Raw genomic sequence first — 20017 nt, forward strand, 5'->3', positions numbered from 1 at the left:
AAAAAAAGTATTAATTTCTTTCTAAAAAAAAGAAAACCCACGAAAGAATAGCCTGACCACAAACTTTTGAACAGTAGTGTATATTGTTACAAAAGATTTCTATTTGAATGAATCCTGAAAAAACGTATCACAGATTATAAAAAAATATTAAGCAGCACAAGACAAGTTCTGTTTCCAACATTGATATTAACTCAGCATATCAGAATGATTATTGGATGTTGATGTATTGTGTTTTTTTTAACTTGTGAAACACTTTCTGCATTTTATGCCTGTAGATGTATTATGATTATTATTACTGCTACCACTACTGTAGTAGGCTATATTTGTGTATTATAATATTATTATTTTCGTTGTTGTTGTCGTACGTTTTACTGTGAGTGAGAATTATGCTAATTTCCTTTTTTTTTTGTTGTTGTTGTGATTTTCTGTGTGTGTACCATCAACGAAACAACAGAAACGAAGTGGTTAATAATTTTCCTAAAAGCAGGAAAGGATTAACAGAAGTTTGGTATGTCAAGAATTTCTTTCTTATGAGATTAAAAGTTCATTCGCTACCACTGGAGGTCGCAACAACTGTGAGAGAACATTTCAAACCGAATGTAAATTGATAACGTGTGTGAGACGAGAGAGAGGGCTAGTTTATGTTATTTAATTTATTTTCTATTATTTGTTATTTATGTTAGATTAGGTAATAAATTAAATCTAAAATTAAAAGCTAAAAATTGCTTCCATTAAAAAAAATAAATAAAAAAAAATCAGTCGGGTACAGATGGAAACCGTTTAACATTCAAACTAGTAAAGGGCGCAAAGATCGAAACAGTGAGGATGACGTGCGTCAGTAAAGCCGTTACTGAGAGAGGACGCGAGCGCGCGCATCGCTCCAGTGCGCAGGTGGATCTCGGCGCACAATAGCGCGCCTGTCTCGCGCCACAGGTAGTAGCTGCTGGATTCAGGTGTTGTAACACGACACTGAACCATGTGATCAGCGATGAGAATTTAGGAAGAAGACAAACCCCAACTCGCGCATTCACTCAACATTCTAGTAAATACAAGACCACCATTGAAAGCAGGGCAGGATCCCGAAGGACAATGTTTTATTATGAGCAGGACGCCGGAGTGACGAGCTAGTTTCGGTTTAAATCCTTAATTTGACCGGTAAGGTGAGAGGCGGAAGCGACCTGCGGACATATAGTCCACATACATACATTCAGGAAAAACTCGTAAGGAAACATCGTGGATTATGAAGGTGGACACACAGGTATGAGTTTGTTTCTGTTCTTGTGTCGTGTCGTGTCGAATGGATGAATGTTTCCTTAGCAACACAAATAATGTGGAAGGAATGTTCAGGTTGTGAACTGGATAGAGGTTACATGAACAGAAATGAAAAGTAAGTACCTGCCAGGAGTCAGCTGTTAAGTATTAAACACATTCAATACATCTGGACACTCTTAAATATCTGGTAACACTTTACAAAAAGGTCTAATTAGTTAATGTATTAACTAGCATAACCATGAGAAATAAGTTACATCTGTTACTGTATTTGTTAATCTTTGTTAACGTTAGTTAATAAAAATGCAGCTGTTCAGTGTTTGTTCATGTTTCTTCGCAGTGCATTAGCTACTGTTAACAGATATAACATTTGATTTTAATAGTGTATTAGTAAATGTTGATATATTTGTTACCAGAACAGAAGTTACACATGGTGACCTTGTTTAAAATCCAAGTTTGCACAGATAAGAAAAATAAGGCATACTGGAATGAATCAGTGTATTTGAATATATATATATTTTTAAATTTAGGAGATCATAGCCAAAAAAGATTAGTGAGCTAAATTATTCCAAGACACTTATAAAAACAAATAGTTCCTTTCTACAACTACAGTATTTGCATCTGCGGTTCTATGAAGAAACTCACTGTTTTAAACTATAGGAATGATCAAATCTGCAAACCAACTTCAGATCCTAACAGACGTTTCTACTCTTCTTTTGCAGCTCGTTAGATTTTTTTATTCTTTGATCTCGGACATGATTTATTGATCACCTCCGCTCCACCCTAGCCGGAGCGTCAGCCCCTTCTGGTCGGGGGTAGGGGTGCAGATTGACTCCATCCCGGAGATGATTCGGCAGGTTGGACTTTTGGCTGGGAGTTTTATGCTGCTGCTTCTCAGGAATGTTTCGGCCCAGGGTGAGTCACTCGCTCCACCTCTGCAGTCATGTCCGAAACTGAACTTTGAGAGTATCCGGATTATTAATCACTGTTAAAGCTCACTGCGTTTAAACAGCTCAGTTGAGTTGCGTCAGATTAATCTGAACATGATCCGAGTAACACTCCTCTAACTTGTACTAAGTTAGTACTAGACTGCCTGAAGTGAAGTGCCCCAGAAACAAGCTCAAGCATGTCTGTTTTCTGCAACAACATCTAAGGTATTGTTGGGAGGTCATAAAATTGTACTCGCCATTAAGAAAAAAAAAAAGAAAAAAGGTATGAGAACTGTGTAATCTCAAACTATGAGTATCATAAAATCCACCCAGATCACATTTTACCCCCAAAATCACAATAAATGATATTTTCCATATACAAAATGGGGTCATTACTATTTTCTGTATTGTGACATTATTTTCATGACATGTAGGACAGGTGCATATCCCCACACAAACTGTACTTATTCACTGTAATACAACATATCAAGTTCTCATTACTTTATAGTGAAAATGTTATATATTATTTAAACGCATTATTGTAGTATTGGTTGTACATGCTTTGATGCTGATTTAAAAAGTGAGAATTTGGTACAGAATTGTCAAAAATAATGTCACAATGCTTCAAAATAGGCTACATGTAATTTCTTTCATTTTGGAGATGAAACATTTTTTTGAGATTCATACATACAGTTGTTATCGAAATTATTCAACCCCCTTTGCAAATCAGGTTCTTTGGCAAAATTGACAGACCTTCAGCTGTTTGCAATGAACAAATCTAACAAAAGCAATTGAAATAGTTCAACACAACAAATGTTTCGAGTGTTTTCCCCAAATTCAACTGAAAATGCAACTTTTAATGACTTCTGCAGTCTCAAAATTGTTCAACCCCCTGAACAAACTCCCTCACAACAGCACAAATCTGCAAAACAGGTGTTGTCTCAAGCACACCTGATGCAACCAATCAAGGGCTTCATTAGTTGCACTAGGAATGGGGATGTACATTTTCTGCTCATCTCAGTTTCCTTGCTATTTGTTTTAAAATACCTTTTTACCCTTTCTTGAACATGTACGAGTCATTGCATCATTTCTTTATTGCAACATAAGCACATTCTTTCAAAACAAACACTGGAACGAACTCAACTAAGTTAAACTATTTAAAGAATTAACAAAAGTTTCCATCTTACTAAAACCCTTTCTTTGCCACTCTTTTAAAGAAAACATTTAACCAAAAAATGTCCCACTACATACTTAAACTGCATTCACGTGCTTCATGATTAGTTCCTTTCCTTCTTTAAAGTTATCTTTGTCCTTGAGGGATTGTTTACTCTCGTAAATCATTAACATTTTAGCTTTTTCATATGCATTCTCCCACTCTCTCTCTTTCTTCTATGTATTTGTGTTTTTGTGCCTTCATAGCATTTAAACATTACACAACACCATTTTCAGCTAAAAACTGAAACCTTTGTATTCATTTTGGTTGTTCATTTACACGACAACAAAGTTTTGTAGGCTTGAAAATGCAAACTTTTGAAAACAGGTTTCAAAGTGCAAGTTTCTGAAAACGATACTGTTATCGTCACAAAAACGCAGATTTGTGAAAATGGTGATGTCATGCATGCATATTACGTCGTAGCGTTTCTTTACAAAGTGGCATCGCCATCTACAGGCCTGGCATGAATAATACATCGGCTTTAGTCGTTTTTGCGGAGCTGTGTGAACGGGGATCGTTTTGACAACGTTGTCGTCTGTACGCGAAAAACGTAAAGGAAGAACTTTTTAATTTTTAGCATTGTTGTTGTGTAAACGTGCCCTAAATCACCACTTTGCAAGTGTAACATTTATTTCAAATCAAGTCAATAGTTTTTGTACCATTACTTGTTCTCTGACCTTCAAAAGCACACTATGGTTTGTCAAAGTGCAACAATCACAAATGTGAGATTTTACAAAGTTGCCAAACTTTGAGATTATTTGAGGTTTTTGTTATTGCTTAGAGAATTGAGGTTAATCATGGGGCACCAATGCACCATTTGATACTTTACTGGTCCTACTTTAATTTTAAACAAGGAGACAGACAACTATGATAAAGTATAAGGTAATTCTGAGGCTGTGATAGAGCTTACCAATATAGGGATTGGTGGTACAGCAAAAAAAAATGCATCTTATGTACAACAATACAACAGTGCATAGTTATAAACTGCAATGTTTGGTGGCATAGATTTTATACTATAACGTTTACCAATGAAAAATGACATACAGACTTTTCTAAACATTACGCAGTTGATGATGGAAAAAAAGAATAACTGAATTTGAATTATAATTCACAGAAATTAATTTAACTTACTAACAGCAACTACCATTGTATGGATCGCCACATTAGACACAGTACTTAGAAAAGCTAAAAGATATTCATGTTGAAAATTCAAAATGTTATGTTCAACAGCAAAATTATCAATGCATATACACTGAATATGACGTCATACAGTACCACACAAAATATTCAAAGACCATGTAATCACTTGACACGTGCCGCTTTCTTTCCCGTGTAGACGTATTGAAACAGGAAGGGGGGACGTGTCGAAAGGCTCATCCCTATGTTTTAAAATAGCCAATATCCTTTAGTTTATAGTAGCCTAACCATTCATAGCTTCTTGCTTATTCTGTGGCATTGGGGGGAGGGACATTGTCACTCTAGTCAAATTGTGTATGTGCAAGATGAGTCATTTAAAGGTGAACTAAGTAACTTTTTTACCTTAACTGAACAGCTTCGGAGTCATTGGAATGGTTATATTACTTATTTCGGGTTGAATGGTGGTCGTTTCGCACCCCCCTGGTGCCCGTGAGCGGAAAATACGCACTTGCAACTTTGAGCCGCCGGCCGCCGCGTCAGGAAGTCTCGCGTGATATCAGGTCTCGCGATGTAAACAATTGCTTTACGGCCAAAAGAAATCTGCTAAAATGCTGTCATTATTGCGCTCCCTCACGCTGTTTGAACCCGAATGAAGAAGACGTTTTAAAGAATGTCACATCTGCTTTGATGTCATTGATCTACTAGCCTCTGGTGTCCGAGAATCGCCTACGAGTTTTTACAACAGTGTTGTCAAATATCTATTCCGAAGCTGTGGGGGGAGCTCTAGAGAGAAACCTGCGAGCAAAAAGCGAGTTACTGAGCCCCGCTTTAAATATTTTTTGTCAGTTTTCCCAGAAGAAACTGTACATTTTGTACATGCGGCTTCCTGCAGCTCAACTTGGCAAAGACTGAGCTTCTCGTCCCCCCTGCCAATCCGTCTCTACAGCACAACTTCACTATCCAGCTAGAGTCATCATCAATCACCCCATCAAAGTCGGTGAGAAATCTTGGAGTAACGTTTGATGACCAGCTGACCTTCACAGATCACATTTCAAAGACAGCTCGATCATGCAGGTTTGCACTGCACAACATCAGGAAGATCAGGCCTTTCCTAACTGAGCATGCAACACAACTTCTCGTCCAGGCCCTGGTCATTTCTAGGCTTGACTACTGTAATGCTCTTCTGGCCGGACTTCCAGCATGTGCAACTAAACCTCTACAGATGATCCAAAATGCTGCAGCCCGTCTTGTCTTCAACGAGCCAAAGAGGGCCCACGTCACTCCTCTGTTCAGCTCACTGCACTGGCTACCTCTCGCTGCTCGCATCAAGTTCAAGGCATTGACGCTTGCTTACAGATCTATCACAGGCTCAGCTCCCTCCTACTTTCACTCACTCCTACGAGTCTACATCCCTACCAGAAGCCTACGATCGGCCAACGAGCGACGTCTCGTGGTTCCATCCCAGAAAGCCACAAAATCACTTTCCAGAACATTCTCATTCACAGTTCCATGCTGGTGGAACGCTCTCCCCACCCTCATCCGGAATGCAGAATCCCTGACAACCTTCAAAAAACATCTGAAAACCCATCTCTTCCGGGAGCACTTAACCTCATAAAAAAAAAAAAAAAAAAAACCTCCCCTTTCCCTCTAAACCTCACTTATCGGGCTTATGCTACTCTGAATAATGCCTGAACTTTGTATCTTGAGCACTTCTTGCGCTGCTTTTTGTTTTTTGCCTCTTCATGATGACTCGCTTAATCTAGTCCTACTTTGTAAGTCGCTTTGGATAAAAGCGTCTGCTAAATGACTAAATGTAAATGTAAATGTACATTTTAAACGTGTGTATGCTAAAAGTGTATTTTGTCAACTTTTAGGAGTGCGCTAGGATGTAGGTTTTTTTTTTTTTTTTTTTGCACCATATCTTATTTTTTGATTGCATTATTAAGTCTGGTGACATTTTTGCCCCAAGCCCTCGTTAATTTCTGACCCTGTTGCGTGTGTGCTCTGCGTAATGGCGGGGGATTGGGCTCTTTTTCGAGCGCAAGCCAAGGCCCCTTTCTGTTGCGAGGCCCGTTTCAAGTGAAACATAGCGAAGGCCGCTACTTCTCAGATGTGTATTAATATAGAATCACACAATAAGCTCTAAATCAGCGCCTCTCAACTTTAGCTATATTTTTGATATCAAATTTTGTGTTAAGGTCCAGATGTCCAGCTCTCTGAACATGCGCTGGGTTTCATAATGTTGCTGTAAATCATTTAAATTGTGAGTGCACATATCACAGTTCACACCATTTGACATGAAAAAAACAACAACACTCTCGAGTTCCTCTTTTATTAATGTTTAGTTCTCGTCCTCATATATTTGCTTCTTTTTTTCCCATTGTTAACAAACTATAGTGTTGGTGGCGAGCACTGTGACAGTGGTGCATGTCATAGTGATGTGACTTGAAATGATCCTGAAACACACCTCAGATCAAATATTAAAGAACCGCAGAGAAAACACATGCTACTTTGAGCTGCAACACTGTCACTGAGAAACCATTTTGTGGTTTGTGAGCCACCCCTAGCTAGGATGAGTACAAAAGTCATATTAGAGTCTGTAGACCGTTATTCAGAATCTGTACAATTAATTGTCATCTCATTGTAATGTTTTCTATTTGCAGAGGACAACACCACAATGCCCAGTACAACTCCCAGCCCAGTAAGTAGAGATTCCTTGAGGTGTAGCGTGTGTTTCTTTCCTCTCTCTATATTAGCCTGAAGGGCATCAACTGTCAATATTAGTTCTCCTATAAGTATCTGATTAAAGGGATAGTTCACTTTGAAATTAAATTTTGGTATGTTTTAGCTTACCTCAAGGGCATCCAAGATGTAGGTGTCTTTTTTTCCGCAGTAGTTTCAGTTTTGATATTTTTAGGTCAAACCGTTCTTGTCTGTCAGTCATTTAATGCAGGTCTGTGGTCACTGTCTCAAAGAGCATGCACAGAGTCCAAATTAAAACAATTCCCCATCGTCCAAATTAAAGATATAAACACTAGATGTCGCTTTAAAGACATTCGTTCCAATGAACTGCCGTAGACAAGGCGACATCTAGTGTATATATCTATGCACCAGTCTGCGTACACGTCACACACCAGGATGCGCGCGCGCCCTCAGATCACTTGGACGTGGCTGTGTATAAGAGCTAAAAACGATATAAATACTGTTTGTTTTCTCACACAAACCGCATTTCGTGTCTTAGGCCATCAATGTGTACTTACGATGGGGAATTGTTTAATTTGGACTCTGTGCATGCTCTTTGAGACAGTGACCACAGACCTGCATTAAATGACTGACAGACAAGAACGGTTTGACCTAAAAATATCAGAATTGAAAATACTGCGGAAACAAAGACACCTACATCTTGGATGCCCTTGAGGTAAGCTAAAACATACCAAAATTTAATTTCAAAGTGAACTATCCCTTTAACTGTTGGAGAATGTTCTCTTCATTTGCTCAATGAGAATCAGAATTGCCCAAAATTCAGAATTGGCTCCCTTTGAATACTACGGAGCCGCACATGACATGCAGGAAAATATATGTATATCGTGGCCACAAATGAACAAATTGTTCCCACGATTTACGAATATGTCAGCACGTTTCGTTCCCTTGTTTTAAATAAATTGTGTGTACGATATATAATTTGTTCCCTTTTTAATTGTAGTTCAATCAAAACGAGGGAGAAAATGAGTACAACGTGGCCATGATTTACTAAATCGAAGAAACAAATTATTATATAGTGCGCACAATTTAGTAAAACGAAGAAACAAATTCTTAATTTGTGACCACAATATATATATTTTTGTCCGCATGTCATATGCAGTACTCCGTAGTATTCATAAGTAATTGTTCTGCAACCATGGCCAGTAGTTAAGGGTCAGTAAGAATTGTTTTAATGAATTTTGAAAAGTTATGTTCACCAAGGCTACATTTATTTAATCAAAAACATTAATAAATATTGTTATATATATAAAACATAATTATTATGTTAATATGTTTTAAAATGTAATTTATTCCTGTGATGCATCATTACTCTAGTCTTCAGTGTCACATGATCCTTCTGAAGTCATTCTAATATGATGATTTGATGATCAAGAAACATTTATTATCATTATCAGTGTTGAAAACAGTTGTGCTGTTACATCTTTACTGTTACTTTTAAACATGATGAATTGAATTGAATTGAATTGAATTGAATGCATACTTGTTGAATAAAAGTATTACTTTCTTCCAAAATAAAAAAAATACTAATATTAATAATGTTTATGGGTAATTCATACCGAAAGAATACTGTAATTATTAACAACTGCACCAACAGCAGTTAAATGAATTTCATTCCATTTGACAACGTCCTCAAATCCTGTTTGCTACCTCCATTTAAGCTCAGCTTAAATGCAGGCATTGAATGTAAAAGGGATTCTCATTTCAATTCTGAATTTTAAAGAAACTAAGCGATCTGTTCTTGATCACTCATTTGAAATGCAAAAATTGGGCCAGACCGTCATTGCATGCCTTGCAGTGAGAAGGACTACGTTTACATATGCACCAATAATGTGATTATTCTGATTATTCGCTAAGAATTGTGGTTATTGTTACTGCCATTATTCACATACCCCAATGCACAGCACTGTAGGTGTGTTACTGTTTTAATCTACTTGAATCAAATGCAAAACACATTTCTACGGACGTATTGGATTTTTTTTCGGTGACGCGCATAAAATGTCTGCATGTCTGTTTTCGACCATCAATGTACTCCGTTATATTCATCACACAACATTGTCAACATGAACTCGGCTTCTTCAGCACTCCAAAAATGTGACTCCTGTTATACATCACTATTCGTATACATCACAAGCACTTGCACACTTTGGTCAGAGCAGAATACTGGCAGGAAATTTAAATTAGGCATATGCCATATTTTACTACTATTATGGTTACTACGATTATGAGCTTAACTCTTTTCCTGCCATTGATGGAGTTTTCCATCATTTATGACACAACACTTCCCCGCCATTGACGGAATTTCCCGGCAATCCATGTTTTCACTGTAAAATGGTAGGGAGCGCTATTACACAGCTTCTGAAAGAGTACAGAATCTCCTGATCAAAACAAAGGAGAAGAAGCTGGAAAAAGCAATAGAAACATTGCTTACGCACATGTAAAAAAAACGTGATCATCAAACATTAAATGGCATTCACTATTCCATCTATGTTTTGATTTATAGTTCTGAATTCTGAACAGTTCTTTCTCTTTATATATTGCATAGAATATCCCAGAATATTTAGGTATTTGAATAACTAAATATTCTGGGGGCCATGAAAGTTTTTTTGAAAATTAAAATCTGGTCGTCATATTGCATTATGAGGGTGCATGTAAATGTAGTTAATGCCACAAGTCAGTGCTTAATGCAGTGCAGCGTCCTGTAGTACTTCCGTTTGGATGATTAACATTCCTACTTTTCTTTGTCCAGGGCCCTAATATCGTGGCCATTGTTGTACCAACTGTGGTCCTGGGAGCGTTGGCTATTTTGACGGCGATTCTGGTGTTCCTGTTCTGCGTGGTAAAGAAGAAGAGACAGACGGAGGGGACGTATCGCCCCAGCTCAGAGGAGCAAACAGGAACCCGTGGTGTAGAGACGCCAGACGCCCTCAAACTACCCAAGGAGGAGAGACTGATTTGACACACTGGTTTATAACTAACCAGCAGCACATGATGATGGTGAATCAATTCCAAAATGGTTAAATGGATAAACATTAACTACGCACTGTTTCTGAGCACTGGCCATATGTTTTGGCTAAACAAAGCGAGTCTGACTACTCGGAAGAAACTTGAAGGAAAACTACTCTCTCCAAAAGGAAACACATTTCGCAGTATAGATCTGCATGTGCTGTTCTCTAGCATTGACATTCTTATTTTAGACTGGTAGCTTTTCTCTGAAAATTTCATTTTGCGTTGTGTTTTAATTGTTCCTTTACACATACAAATGCAGATTTTTGTATGTAATGTTAAGATATGTTTAAAGGTGAAGTTTCTAATTTCTCCACTCTTAGTGGCACAAAACAAAAGTGCAATCTGTTTGTTTTTGCATCCAGAAAAGGGCCAGACCAAAGTCCCTTGAAGGCAAGTCATTTCACTCGGCGGCCATCGTTGAAACGCCTCTTGGGCAACTATTTCATGCAAACTCATTGAATGGGGAAACATCAAATTCTTCAAAAGCTGTTTACCAAGCTTCATATTTCAAATTACCAATGAAATCTGATCTTATAAATTGTTTCTAATCACTCAAATCATGAAATAAACCCTGCGTTTTTCTGTCTGGACCAGCCAATGCGCATATGCAGTCATAAGCGCGCCTCTTAGTAAAGAAACACTGACTGTTTTTTACCAATTGGCTCATTTATTTGGAAGGCGGGACTTATTCCGCCATATTGTGTGTTTCACTCTCTCCTATTCATAGTAATATGACTGGACCGTCTTTATATATCTAAAGTCTTTGGTTAGCTTAACAGCATCAGCTCAACCAATGGTGTGAGTTTGGAGGCGGGATTATCTGTTTGACTGAGTAATAGAAGCTGGGGGTGCGTCTATTTCCTGACACTAGATTTTGCACACTACACCTTTAAATATTTATTGAGACCCATTTGCTCACAATATTGGATGTATTTACTTTCATATCTGGTTGGTTGAAACCACTTTGATCATTTCAGAAATGATTTCATTTGTCTTGATTTACCTCAGTTACATTTCTATATCTATATATTTGTAACTAATATTAATTGTCCAGAAATTTGATCAGTGCAACAATGAATTCTACTTAGAATCGTTTTTGATTCTTTTTATGATAGCGTGAATGTTTACACTCAAATATTTCATGCGTTCTATTTAACTTGAATGCCTTTTCAAATTTCAGCTTTTTAGAATTTGCTACACTGTGCAGTTTATATTTAAGCAAAAAGGCATGAGAGGTTGTACTATATTGCAAATATAATCATGGCTGAAGGGTGTTGTTAGGCACAACGCTCAACAGAGTTACTTTATTTACAATTCAGAATGTCCTTGGGTGGCTTTGCTGTTACTCCACATTAAAAATATTGAGGACACTACACACATTTACAATAAAACATGTTGATTGAGCTAATTAATTTAAGTGTTATTCTTCTGCTGAATATATAGTCCTGATTCTCTATAGGAGTTGTGCCGTGATATAATGTTGCTGTTACGGCTGAATGCTGTATTAACGCTTCGGAAGTCAGAACCGGAATTATATGTTTTATCAACAGCCAATTTTAACTTGAATGTGCAAAGTTTCCGGTGTCAGCCTGTTTGAGCTGTACACAAACAGCCCATTACACTGCAAACTGGTCTTTGCTATCATCATAGTATTTTAATTTATTATCGTCATCATAAACACATTAGTTGGTAGTGCATATAGTTTTACTGTTATTCCTCTTGATAATTACCTATAGTGGCTAATAACTCATAAGTATCAGATTCTTCTGGATTTTGGAATTAGGAATTAAGTTATTTCCAGATATATGAGAATTCCTCTTAATTCCTAATTCCAAAAAAAATAAGGTGGATTACAAGGCCTGTGAAAGATATCTAGTAAAGGTCTCTGAATTTGTATCTGGAAAGGTGTAGGCTACTTTGAGTTTTTATAACGTTACATAAATGTCATATGATTGCTGACACACAATAATACAATAATATCTTGGGTGTGCATGGAGGAGTGTCTTTCTAGGAAGCGTATTGCAATAAGACAGCATTGCTTAAGGCTGGGTCTCAGATTTGCTTGCCAAGAACAAAGCAAGATTTATTATGTGGACTAGATCTAAGAAAGACCTGTTCAGTAGGTTGTTTTCAGGAACACTGCTCTCTAGTGGTTGCTAAGATTTTCAGTCTTGCTTTTGACTTAATTTGCTGTAGTAAAATGGAATATATATATATATATATATATACATACATTTGAATGATAATATCAAGAAACTGTTCATGTAAATCAGTGGTCCTCAACCTTTTTGACTTCAAGGTTGTACACTTTTAAAAATAAAGGCTACAAAAGGGGTTTATCACAGTTTTGCCATAGAAGAACCTTTTTTGGTTCCCCAAATAACCTTTTAAAATAACCATTTTTTTCTTAGTGTGAAGGAACTTTAATAATCTAAAGAACCTGTTTCCACTATAATTAACTTTTTGTTGAATGGAAAGATTCCATGAATGTTAAATGTTTTCCTTGAAACCGTTGATGTCAATGAAACTTTTTTTCCTTCACAAAAATGGGGAGTGGCAATATATTTAAAAATATTGAAAAGAATAATTAAATTCCATCAATAACTACTAAAATGTTCTACAGAGTTTATTCTTTTTACTACCAATTAATTAACCAATTTAAGATTTTAGATTTCCATGACTTTTTCAGGTCTACAAATCACTTTTAAAATTCCCTCATATCCAAGTTTTTGTAGACCATGGGAACCATAAAAATGGCAGTTGTTGAGGGAACAAATAAAATCCAAAAACATGATTTCCATCTTGATTTTTAGCTGTTTTAAGCTGATTTTAACGCTTATTTTGTTTTATTTTTAACTGTTTTAAGTCATCCTGGCCCCCAAGTTGAGGACCACTGATGTAAATTAGACAGTCATGTAAACCTATGTGACGTTAGAAAAAAACACAACAAAAGCACTTCAGATTCAGAATTTGCCTTTATTCAGATTGACATGGACAATAGTTTCATCGTTATGGAATCTGAAGGCTTCACAGTTAAAATCACTTGCGTTGTTGCATTCACAACACTTAGAAACACAAAACCAAACCACAGGAGAGCATCGGTTTGTGGTGAGAAGGATGAAATGATGGTGATGGAGTAGAACATTATTTCGGCTGGTGGTTGCGATTTAGGCGACCTCCTCCTCGCCCTCCTCTTCGAACTCGCCCTCTTCGGCGGTGGCATCCTGGTACTGCTGGTACTCAGACACCAGGTCGTTCATATTGCTCTCTGCCTCGGTGAACTCCATCTCGTCCATGCCCTCGCCGGTGTACCAGTGCAAGAAAGCTTTGCGGCGGAACATAGCGGTGAACTGCTCGGAAATGCGCTTGAAGAGCTCCTGGATGGCCGTGCTGTTGCCGATGAAAGTGGCTGCCATTTTGAGCCCGCGTGGTGGGATGTCGCAAACGGCGGTCTTGACATTGTTGGGAATCCACTCGACGAAGTAGCTGCTGTTCTTGTTTTGGACGTTCAGCATCTGCTCGTCCACCTCCTTCATGGACATACGTCCGCGGAAGACGGCAGCCACGGTCAGGTAGCGGCCGTGACGCGGGTCGCAGGCGGCCATCATGTTCTTGGCATCAAACATCTGCTGCGTGAGCTCGGGAACTGAGAGCGAGCGGTACTGCTGGCTGCCTCGGCTGGTGAGTGGAGCGAAGCCGGGCATGAAGAAGTGGAGACGTGGGAAGGGCACCATGTTGACAGCCAGTTTGCGAAGGTCGGCGTTGAGCTGGCCGGGGAAGCGGAGGCAGGTTGTCACGCCGCTCATGGTGGCGGAGACGAGATGGTTGAGGTCGCCGTAGGTCGGTGTGGTGAGCTTGAGCGTGCGGAAGCAGATGTCATAAAGAGCCTCGTTGTCGATGCAGTAGGTCTCGTCAGTGTTCTCCACCAGCTGGTGGACGGACAGCGTGGCGTTGTAGGGCTCCACCACGGTGTCGGACACCTTGGGCGAGGGCACCACGCTGAATGTGTTCATGATGCGGTCGGGATACTCCTCGCGGATCTTGCTGATGAGGAGGGTTCCCATGCCGGAGCCGGTGCCTCCGCCGAGAGAGTGAGTGAGCTGGAAGCCTTGCAGGCAGTCGCAGCTTTCTGCTTCCTTACGAACAACATCCAGTACAGAGTCCACCAGCTCTGCTCCTTCTGTGTAGTGACCTTTGGCCCAGTTGTTTCCAGCACCACTCTGACCTGCAAACATTACAATATGAATTGAGCATTGACGGTTCCTTTCGGGGAAAGTCAGTTTACTCTGCGGACATATTTGCAACGCGTTCTGGGCAGAACTGCAACAAGTACAATATGTCCCTGGATCAACATCTTTGTTGATCCTGGAACAACATTCCAATCAACCAACCAGGTTTGAGTGACAAGTTTACAGTTTATGTCAAGTTTAGGCTTACAACCAGGGTTAGGTGCTTCTACATCAGTTATTCACCATCATTTCCCTCTGATTTCAGGGATAACTTATGGGTAGGGTTAGGTTTAGGGGTAGGGATATGGTCAGGATTAAATTTTTGGAAGGAATGTTGTTCCAGGATCAACAAAATATCTTGACCCAGGATCGCGCCTAACTCAGAAAAATCAGGACTCCTGGCAGCTATAGCCGCGTTTCCACCGAAATTACTCTGAACAATTTGTCCAAGGAATCTTTTTCCCCCAGACCTGTTGCTGTCTGCGTTTCCATCGAGGTCTAAAGTACCGTGAGGATTAGGCAAATTAATCCGGTGACGTAGGACTGCGCGCTACTTTACCGTTCCCGCTGGTTTTCATCTTCTGAATTTAAGATTAATAAAGCCTTAACCTCGTCGTTGTTCCATTGGTCGTATTTTTTTAACTTCATTGTTGATTCGAATAGCAAACAACTCTTACTGCATGCAACGCAACAGACTATTAAAAATGATGGATTAAATAAAATGCTGCATGGAGTCAACCAATTAAAATGCGGCATTAACTCAACCAATCAGTGTGTTCAGTGCCCAAATCCAACCCCCGAAAGTTTCTGAACTTTGAAAAAGTACCTCTGAGGGAGAAATATTTACCCGGAACTTCATTTAGACCCTGGTTCCTGCGGTGGAAACACACAGAGTACCACCCCAAAGTCCCTAGTTCCTGGGGAAAGTTCCTGCGGTGGAAACACGGCTTATTTTGGGCATCCTATCCATCATGTCCTATCTACTTGAATGGGGGAATCCTGAAATCCCTTAACCTACTGTCCAAATTTACATTTAAACATTTCAAATCAGCAATAAAATCTGTCATGACTCATAAATGTAGTTTCTTATGCTCAAATAAAGTTTAAACAATGTATATCAGGTTGTTGTTCATGTGCAGACCTAAGCTTGCGTCAGGTTTCTAAGGGAACTGGAGCTTCTATGGCTCTCTTTTGGTTCTTTTATTTAGAAGGCGGGGCTTATTCCGCCATATATTTTGCATTACAAGTACACCATCCCGGTACATCTATAGTCTTTGGGGTGTTCATTCTGACACGAATTTGCAGGCATTCACCAAGTCAAATCTGAACTCCTAGCATCTAATAGAAGAGGCAAATTCATTTTTCATTCATTCAGTGTGGATTCATACCTACTAATTACACTCATTACAATGTGAATTCCTACCCTACTTTTGTTATTTCCATCATTGTGCTGGTATTTGATGAACGCTTACCAAACACAAAGTTGTCAGGTCTAAATATCTGTCCAAAGGGTCCAGAACGAACTGAATCCATCGTGCCAGGCTCCAGGTCCACCAAGATAGCACGGGGAACATACTTCCCACCTAAACAGAGAGACCGATACAGTAGGTCAGACTGACCAGACAGGCAATATTTCTGTACATACAACGAGGTTTAAACACAGTGCTTACATTTTGCATTACAAAAAACAACTTTTTATTCAAATCAGCATAACAATTTAAGTGAAAAATTCAACTGAAAGCTTGAATGAATTTCAACTGGTCTTTCTGTCTTCCTTTTGCTGTACTGATTGCAGGACTCGAGCTGTTTGTGTAAAGCCTGATGATCATAGAGGCTTTTCGCACCGGGTTATAGGAACTAGCCACCAGGGTGTTTCCCTGAGAACTAAATTTTCACCTAGGACATTTTTCCTGGTTGTATTCACAGCGCCAGTATGAACTCTGAAGTGACGTAAGTCGGCCGAAAAATGAAGTCGCGGTGATCAGAGCTGTGCTTTAGTTGTGTGTCATGGGTTTTGTGATAACTGAGATGGAGTAGACATATAGTTATGCGACTGAAATATTAAAAAAGAGGGCTGAGAGACAAAATCTCCATTCGTCACGGTGCCACTGAGTGTCAAAACCCGAAAGGCGAAGCTTGAATTTCCAGGTATGTCCCTCTTTGGCTAATGTATTTTCAAGATGGAGGCGCAACATGGCGACTCGCTCGTATGTATTCTAAATGGCAGATTCTACGCTTACGAGAATACTTGATTAGTTGGTATAAGTAATTACATATTAATGAGTACATATCATTTTGAAAGAACAAAGTGTTTTTTGCAAAGAATCAACTTAAAAAATTACACAGTGTAGCTTTAAGAATAATTCCGAAGTGCATCAGCACTTGGTTTTCGTCATTCTTTAGTGCAAATGAGTTAAAAATGGAGAAAAACATTTGCTCTTATTTATTAAATTTCATAATTTAAATCTAAACACTTTATTTCCACTTTTACTTAGTATTAATTTAATATAATTATATAGTTAACACTTTATTTTAAGGTTTACTTGTTACATTTAACTACTGAGTAATTTTAATTAACAACATGTAGCCTACTTAAAGGATTAGGGTTTGGTTTAGGGTTAGTTGCAATGATGCACAATTTACTGATATTACTAAGTTAATGTAACGTGTAACGCTTTACAGTAAATATTTTGAATTAGCTTGTGTTTTTATATTCAGTTTTAAATGTATTTTAATTTTAAAATATTTCAAAATGTTTAATTCATTATTTCAGTTTTAGTTCAATTTTATTTCAGTTAGTAATTTTAGTACTTCAACAGTTTCCAAGCTATGCAATATTTCTTTATTCTGGATTTTTTATCAGATATATTTTCTTTTACCTCAGCATTTCATTTGACAATTTGGTTTTAATAGTTATAGTTAACAATAACAATGCTACGTTTACATCCCAGATTCCCAATGCTGTCTCAGGCTTTTGGATCCCACTATATGATGTCACCAAATATAATATTTATTTAAATATTTAATAAAGATGCAGAATGTAATCTTTAAAGGGGGGGTGAAATGCTCATTTTCACTCAATCTCCTGTTAATCTTGAGTACCTATAGAGTAGTATTGCATCGTTCATATCTCCAAAAAGTCTTTAGTTTTATTATATTTATAAGTGAAAGATAGACTGTACCGAGTCTTTCCGGAAAAAACCGAGCGGCTGGGGGCGGGCCGTGTGGGCGATGTGCTAAAGCTGTGCTAACGCGCCGAGCTAGTAACGTTAACAACACACAGAGACATTTGTTCAACAGTTTTACTCACCGCCTGCGGTTCCAACGCACGACTGCGGACCTTTATCATTGTGACTGCTCGATCCTTAAGCATTAAACGATCTGCAAATCCATCGATCTGGGCTTTGTTTATAAAACAATCATCGTCGAAATGCAGGGAAACAGTCTTGCTCAACTCGTTTTTGCCCCGGAAAAACAAACTGCATCCACTATTCCCTTAACGCTGGGTTCTTTGGGAATCTGTGCAGGTTTGTCTTGCCCTGGCAACCAAAAACCCACTTTGGTGACACTGACTTCCCTAAAGCCGAGCAGAGCGCTTAGATGAGGTACTGCTTTCGCTCTCTTGCTCTGGTGTACGAGTGCGCGCGCGCCCGCGATCTTACCGGAGAAGTGCCCTTAGGACCCGTATAAGGAAATTCCGTTACATCTGACGTCACACATGCCCATACTCGAAAAAAACTTTCCGAAACTTGTGACAAACCGGAAGGACAATTTTTGGCACAGAAATACTCCTTCAAACGTACAATTTAATTTTTGAAACTTTGTCCATGTTTAGCATGGGAATCCAACTCTTTAACAGTGTAAAAAACTCAGTATGCATGAAATAGCATTTCACCCCCCCTTTAAGACATTTTTTTTAAATACCTGAGGCCTCATTGTAGTAAACACTGATCCTGTCAAGCTGCAGGTCACTGTCTCCATGATATGTTCCAGTAGGATCAATGCCGTGCTCATCGCTGATAACCTCCCAGAACTGAGAGAGAGAGAGAGAGAGAGAGAGAGAGAGAGAGAGAGAGAGAGAGGCAGAGGCAGAGGCAGAGGGAGACAGAGAAACCGAGTAAAGAATCATATTTATCTGGTTAGAAATTTAAAAACCAAGAATGCAATTAGCAGGAAATATGTAGAGTTACAATTTTATGTAGGATAAAAAACAAAACTCAATGATTAACGTTGATGAGCAAATTAAATGCATCCCACAATGTATAAGTTGTGTGTTTTAAAAGAGTATCTCCGATTTATGTTTGGAATCTTGAGGATTACGTCAATTTCAAGGTTCCAAAAAAGAATCCGAGGAATATCTATAACAATGAATGTGATGTTATTTTCATCCAGCGATGTAGGTCTCGAATGCATTATGTCACTATATTATATGAATATGTAATCTATTTGCAAAATATTAAATGCAAAAGTAGAATATTTTATTTCCATATGCTAATAAAGCGTTAAGTAGGTCATGATCGTCGATAGGAGGAACCAATCCAACAATTCAATCTCATTGCCATCAACTACCCTGAAGGGTGTATAGGTCTAACTGTATAAATGTGCCATGATGGCACGATTATCGCTATTATAAAAAGGGGAAACAGAAGGAATGTTTGATTCCCCATCGTACAATGATTGAGTGGTTTCCACTCCCAGTCTCTTCGCAATGTGTTCAGATTGGGCAAATGCGTCTTTACATCCTGCATGCAGCTGATGAAAGCTTCTTTAAAGGCGGGTTTGTCGCCTCGGAGGGCATCGCGTGCATTTTTCCAATCTGAGCCGTCCGTTCTCAAACAAAGCAATTTATTTGTGCATTTTACCTTGGCTCCGATCTGGTTGCCGCACTGGCCGGCTTGCAGGTGCACAATCTCGCGCATGATGCAGCAGGAGGGACACTGGCGGGGACGCGGGAATCGAACCGAGGGCTGTCTGTCTTCTGCACACTCACGGATTGAGCTGCTTTTTTTTCCTGCTCGTCTCTCTAATAACGCCCGCCTCTGAGCTCCGTTACTGGGCTGAACATGTGCTGCAAGATAACGTCATCGCTGTGGCAACCGAGGAGAGAAGGCTCCAGAAGCTTGGAAGAAGCTCGTGGAGACACCGGGTGGGATGCTGAGAGGATAGGCGACCATAAGGACCACTATTAAAGATACGTCTGAAAAATATAGGAAATAGAGAATGGCGTCTTAAGTTACAGTGAACCTGTGAATGTACTTTAAAATACATCTTAAATTGGTCTGGAATGTTACCTTTACTTGAATATTATAAGTGAAAACACATTTGAGAAATATTAATATCAGAACCGGACGTTTCTGAAATAACAAAGCAGGCGAAGTAAATGCATTTGATCGGGTTGCAATCCAAACAAAATGTTTATGAAGGATTTGTTTGTTTTTTTTGTGTGAAATGTTAAAAGTGTTCGCCCAAAC

The 20017-nt window shown here is 38.8% G+C and overlaps 2 protein-coding genes across 2 annotated transcripts; one reads left to right on the top strand and one right to left on the bottom strand.

Annotated features, from left to right (window-relative positions):
* Positions 1–553: 553 nt before the first annotated feature.
* On the top strand, positions 554–12458 carry crb3a (crumbs homolog 3a). Its single transcript, XM_079875383.1, has 4 exons — positions 554–1258; positions 1992–2184; positions 7212–7249; positions 10058–12458. Exons 2-4 carry the CDS (start codon positions 2115–2117, stop codon positions 10265–10267), a joined length of 318 nt encoding a protein of 105 aa, XP_079731509.1. The 5' UTR covers positions 554–1258; positions 1992–2114; the 3' UTR covers positions 10268–12458.
* A 478-nt stretch (positions 12459–12936) lies between these two features.
* tubb4bl (tubulin, beta 4B class IVb-like) lies at positions 12937–19740 on the bottom strand. The gene is made up of 4 exons (XM_079873049.1): positions 19409–19740; positions 18471–18579; positions 16019–16129; positions 12937–14542 (listed from the first exon to the last, which is right to left on the bottom strand). Exons 1-4 carry the CDS (start codon positions 19463–19465, stop codon positions 13485–13487), a joined length of 1335 nt encoding a protein of 444 aa, XP_079729175.1. The 5' UTR covers positions 19466–19740; the 3' UTR covers positions 12937–13484.
* Between the last annotated feature and the right edge of the window lie 277 nt (positions 19741–20017).

The sequence above is a fragment of the Squalius cephalus genome (assembly GCF_949319135.1).
Source record: "Squalius cephalus genome assembly, chromosome: 1".
Lineage (NCBI taxonomy): Eukaryota > Metazoa > Chordata > Actinopteri > Cypriniformes > Leuciscidae > Squalius > Squalius cephalus.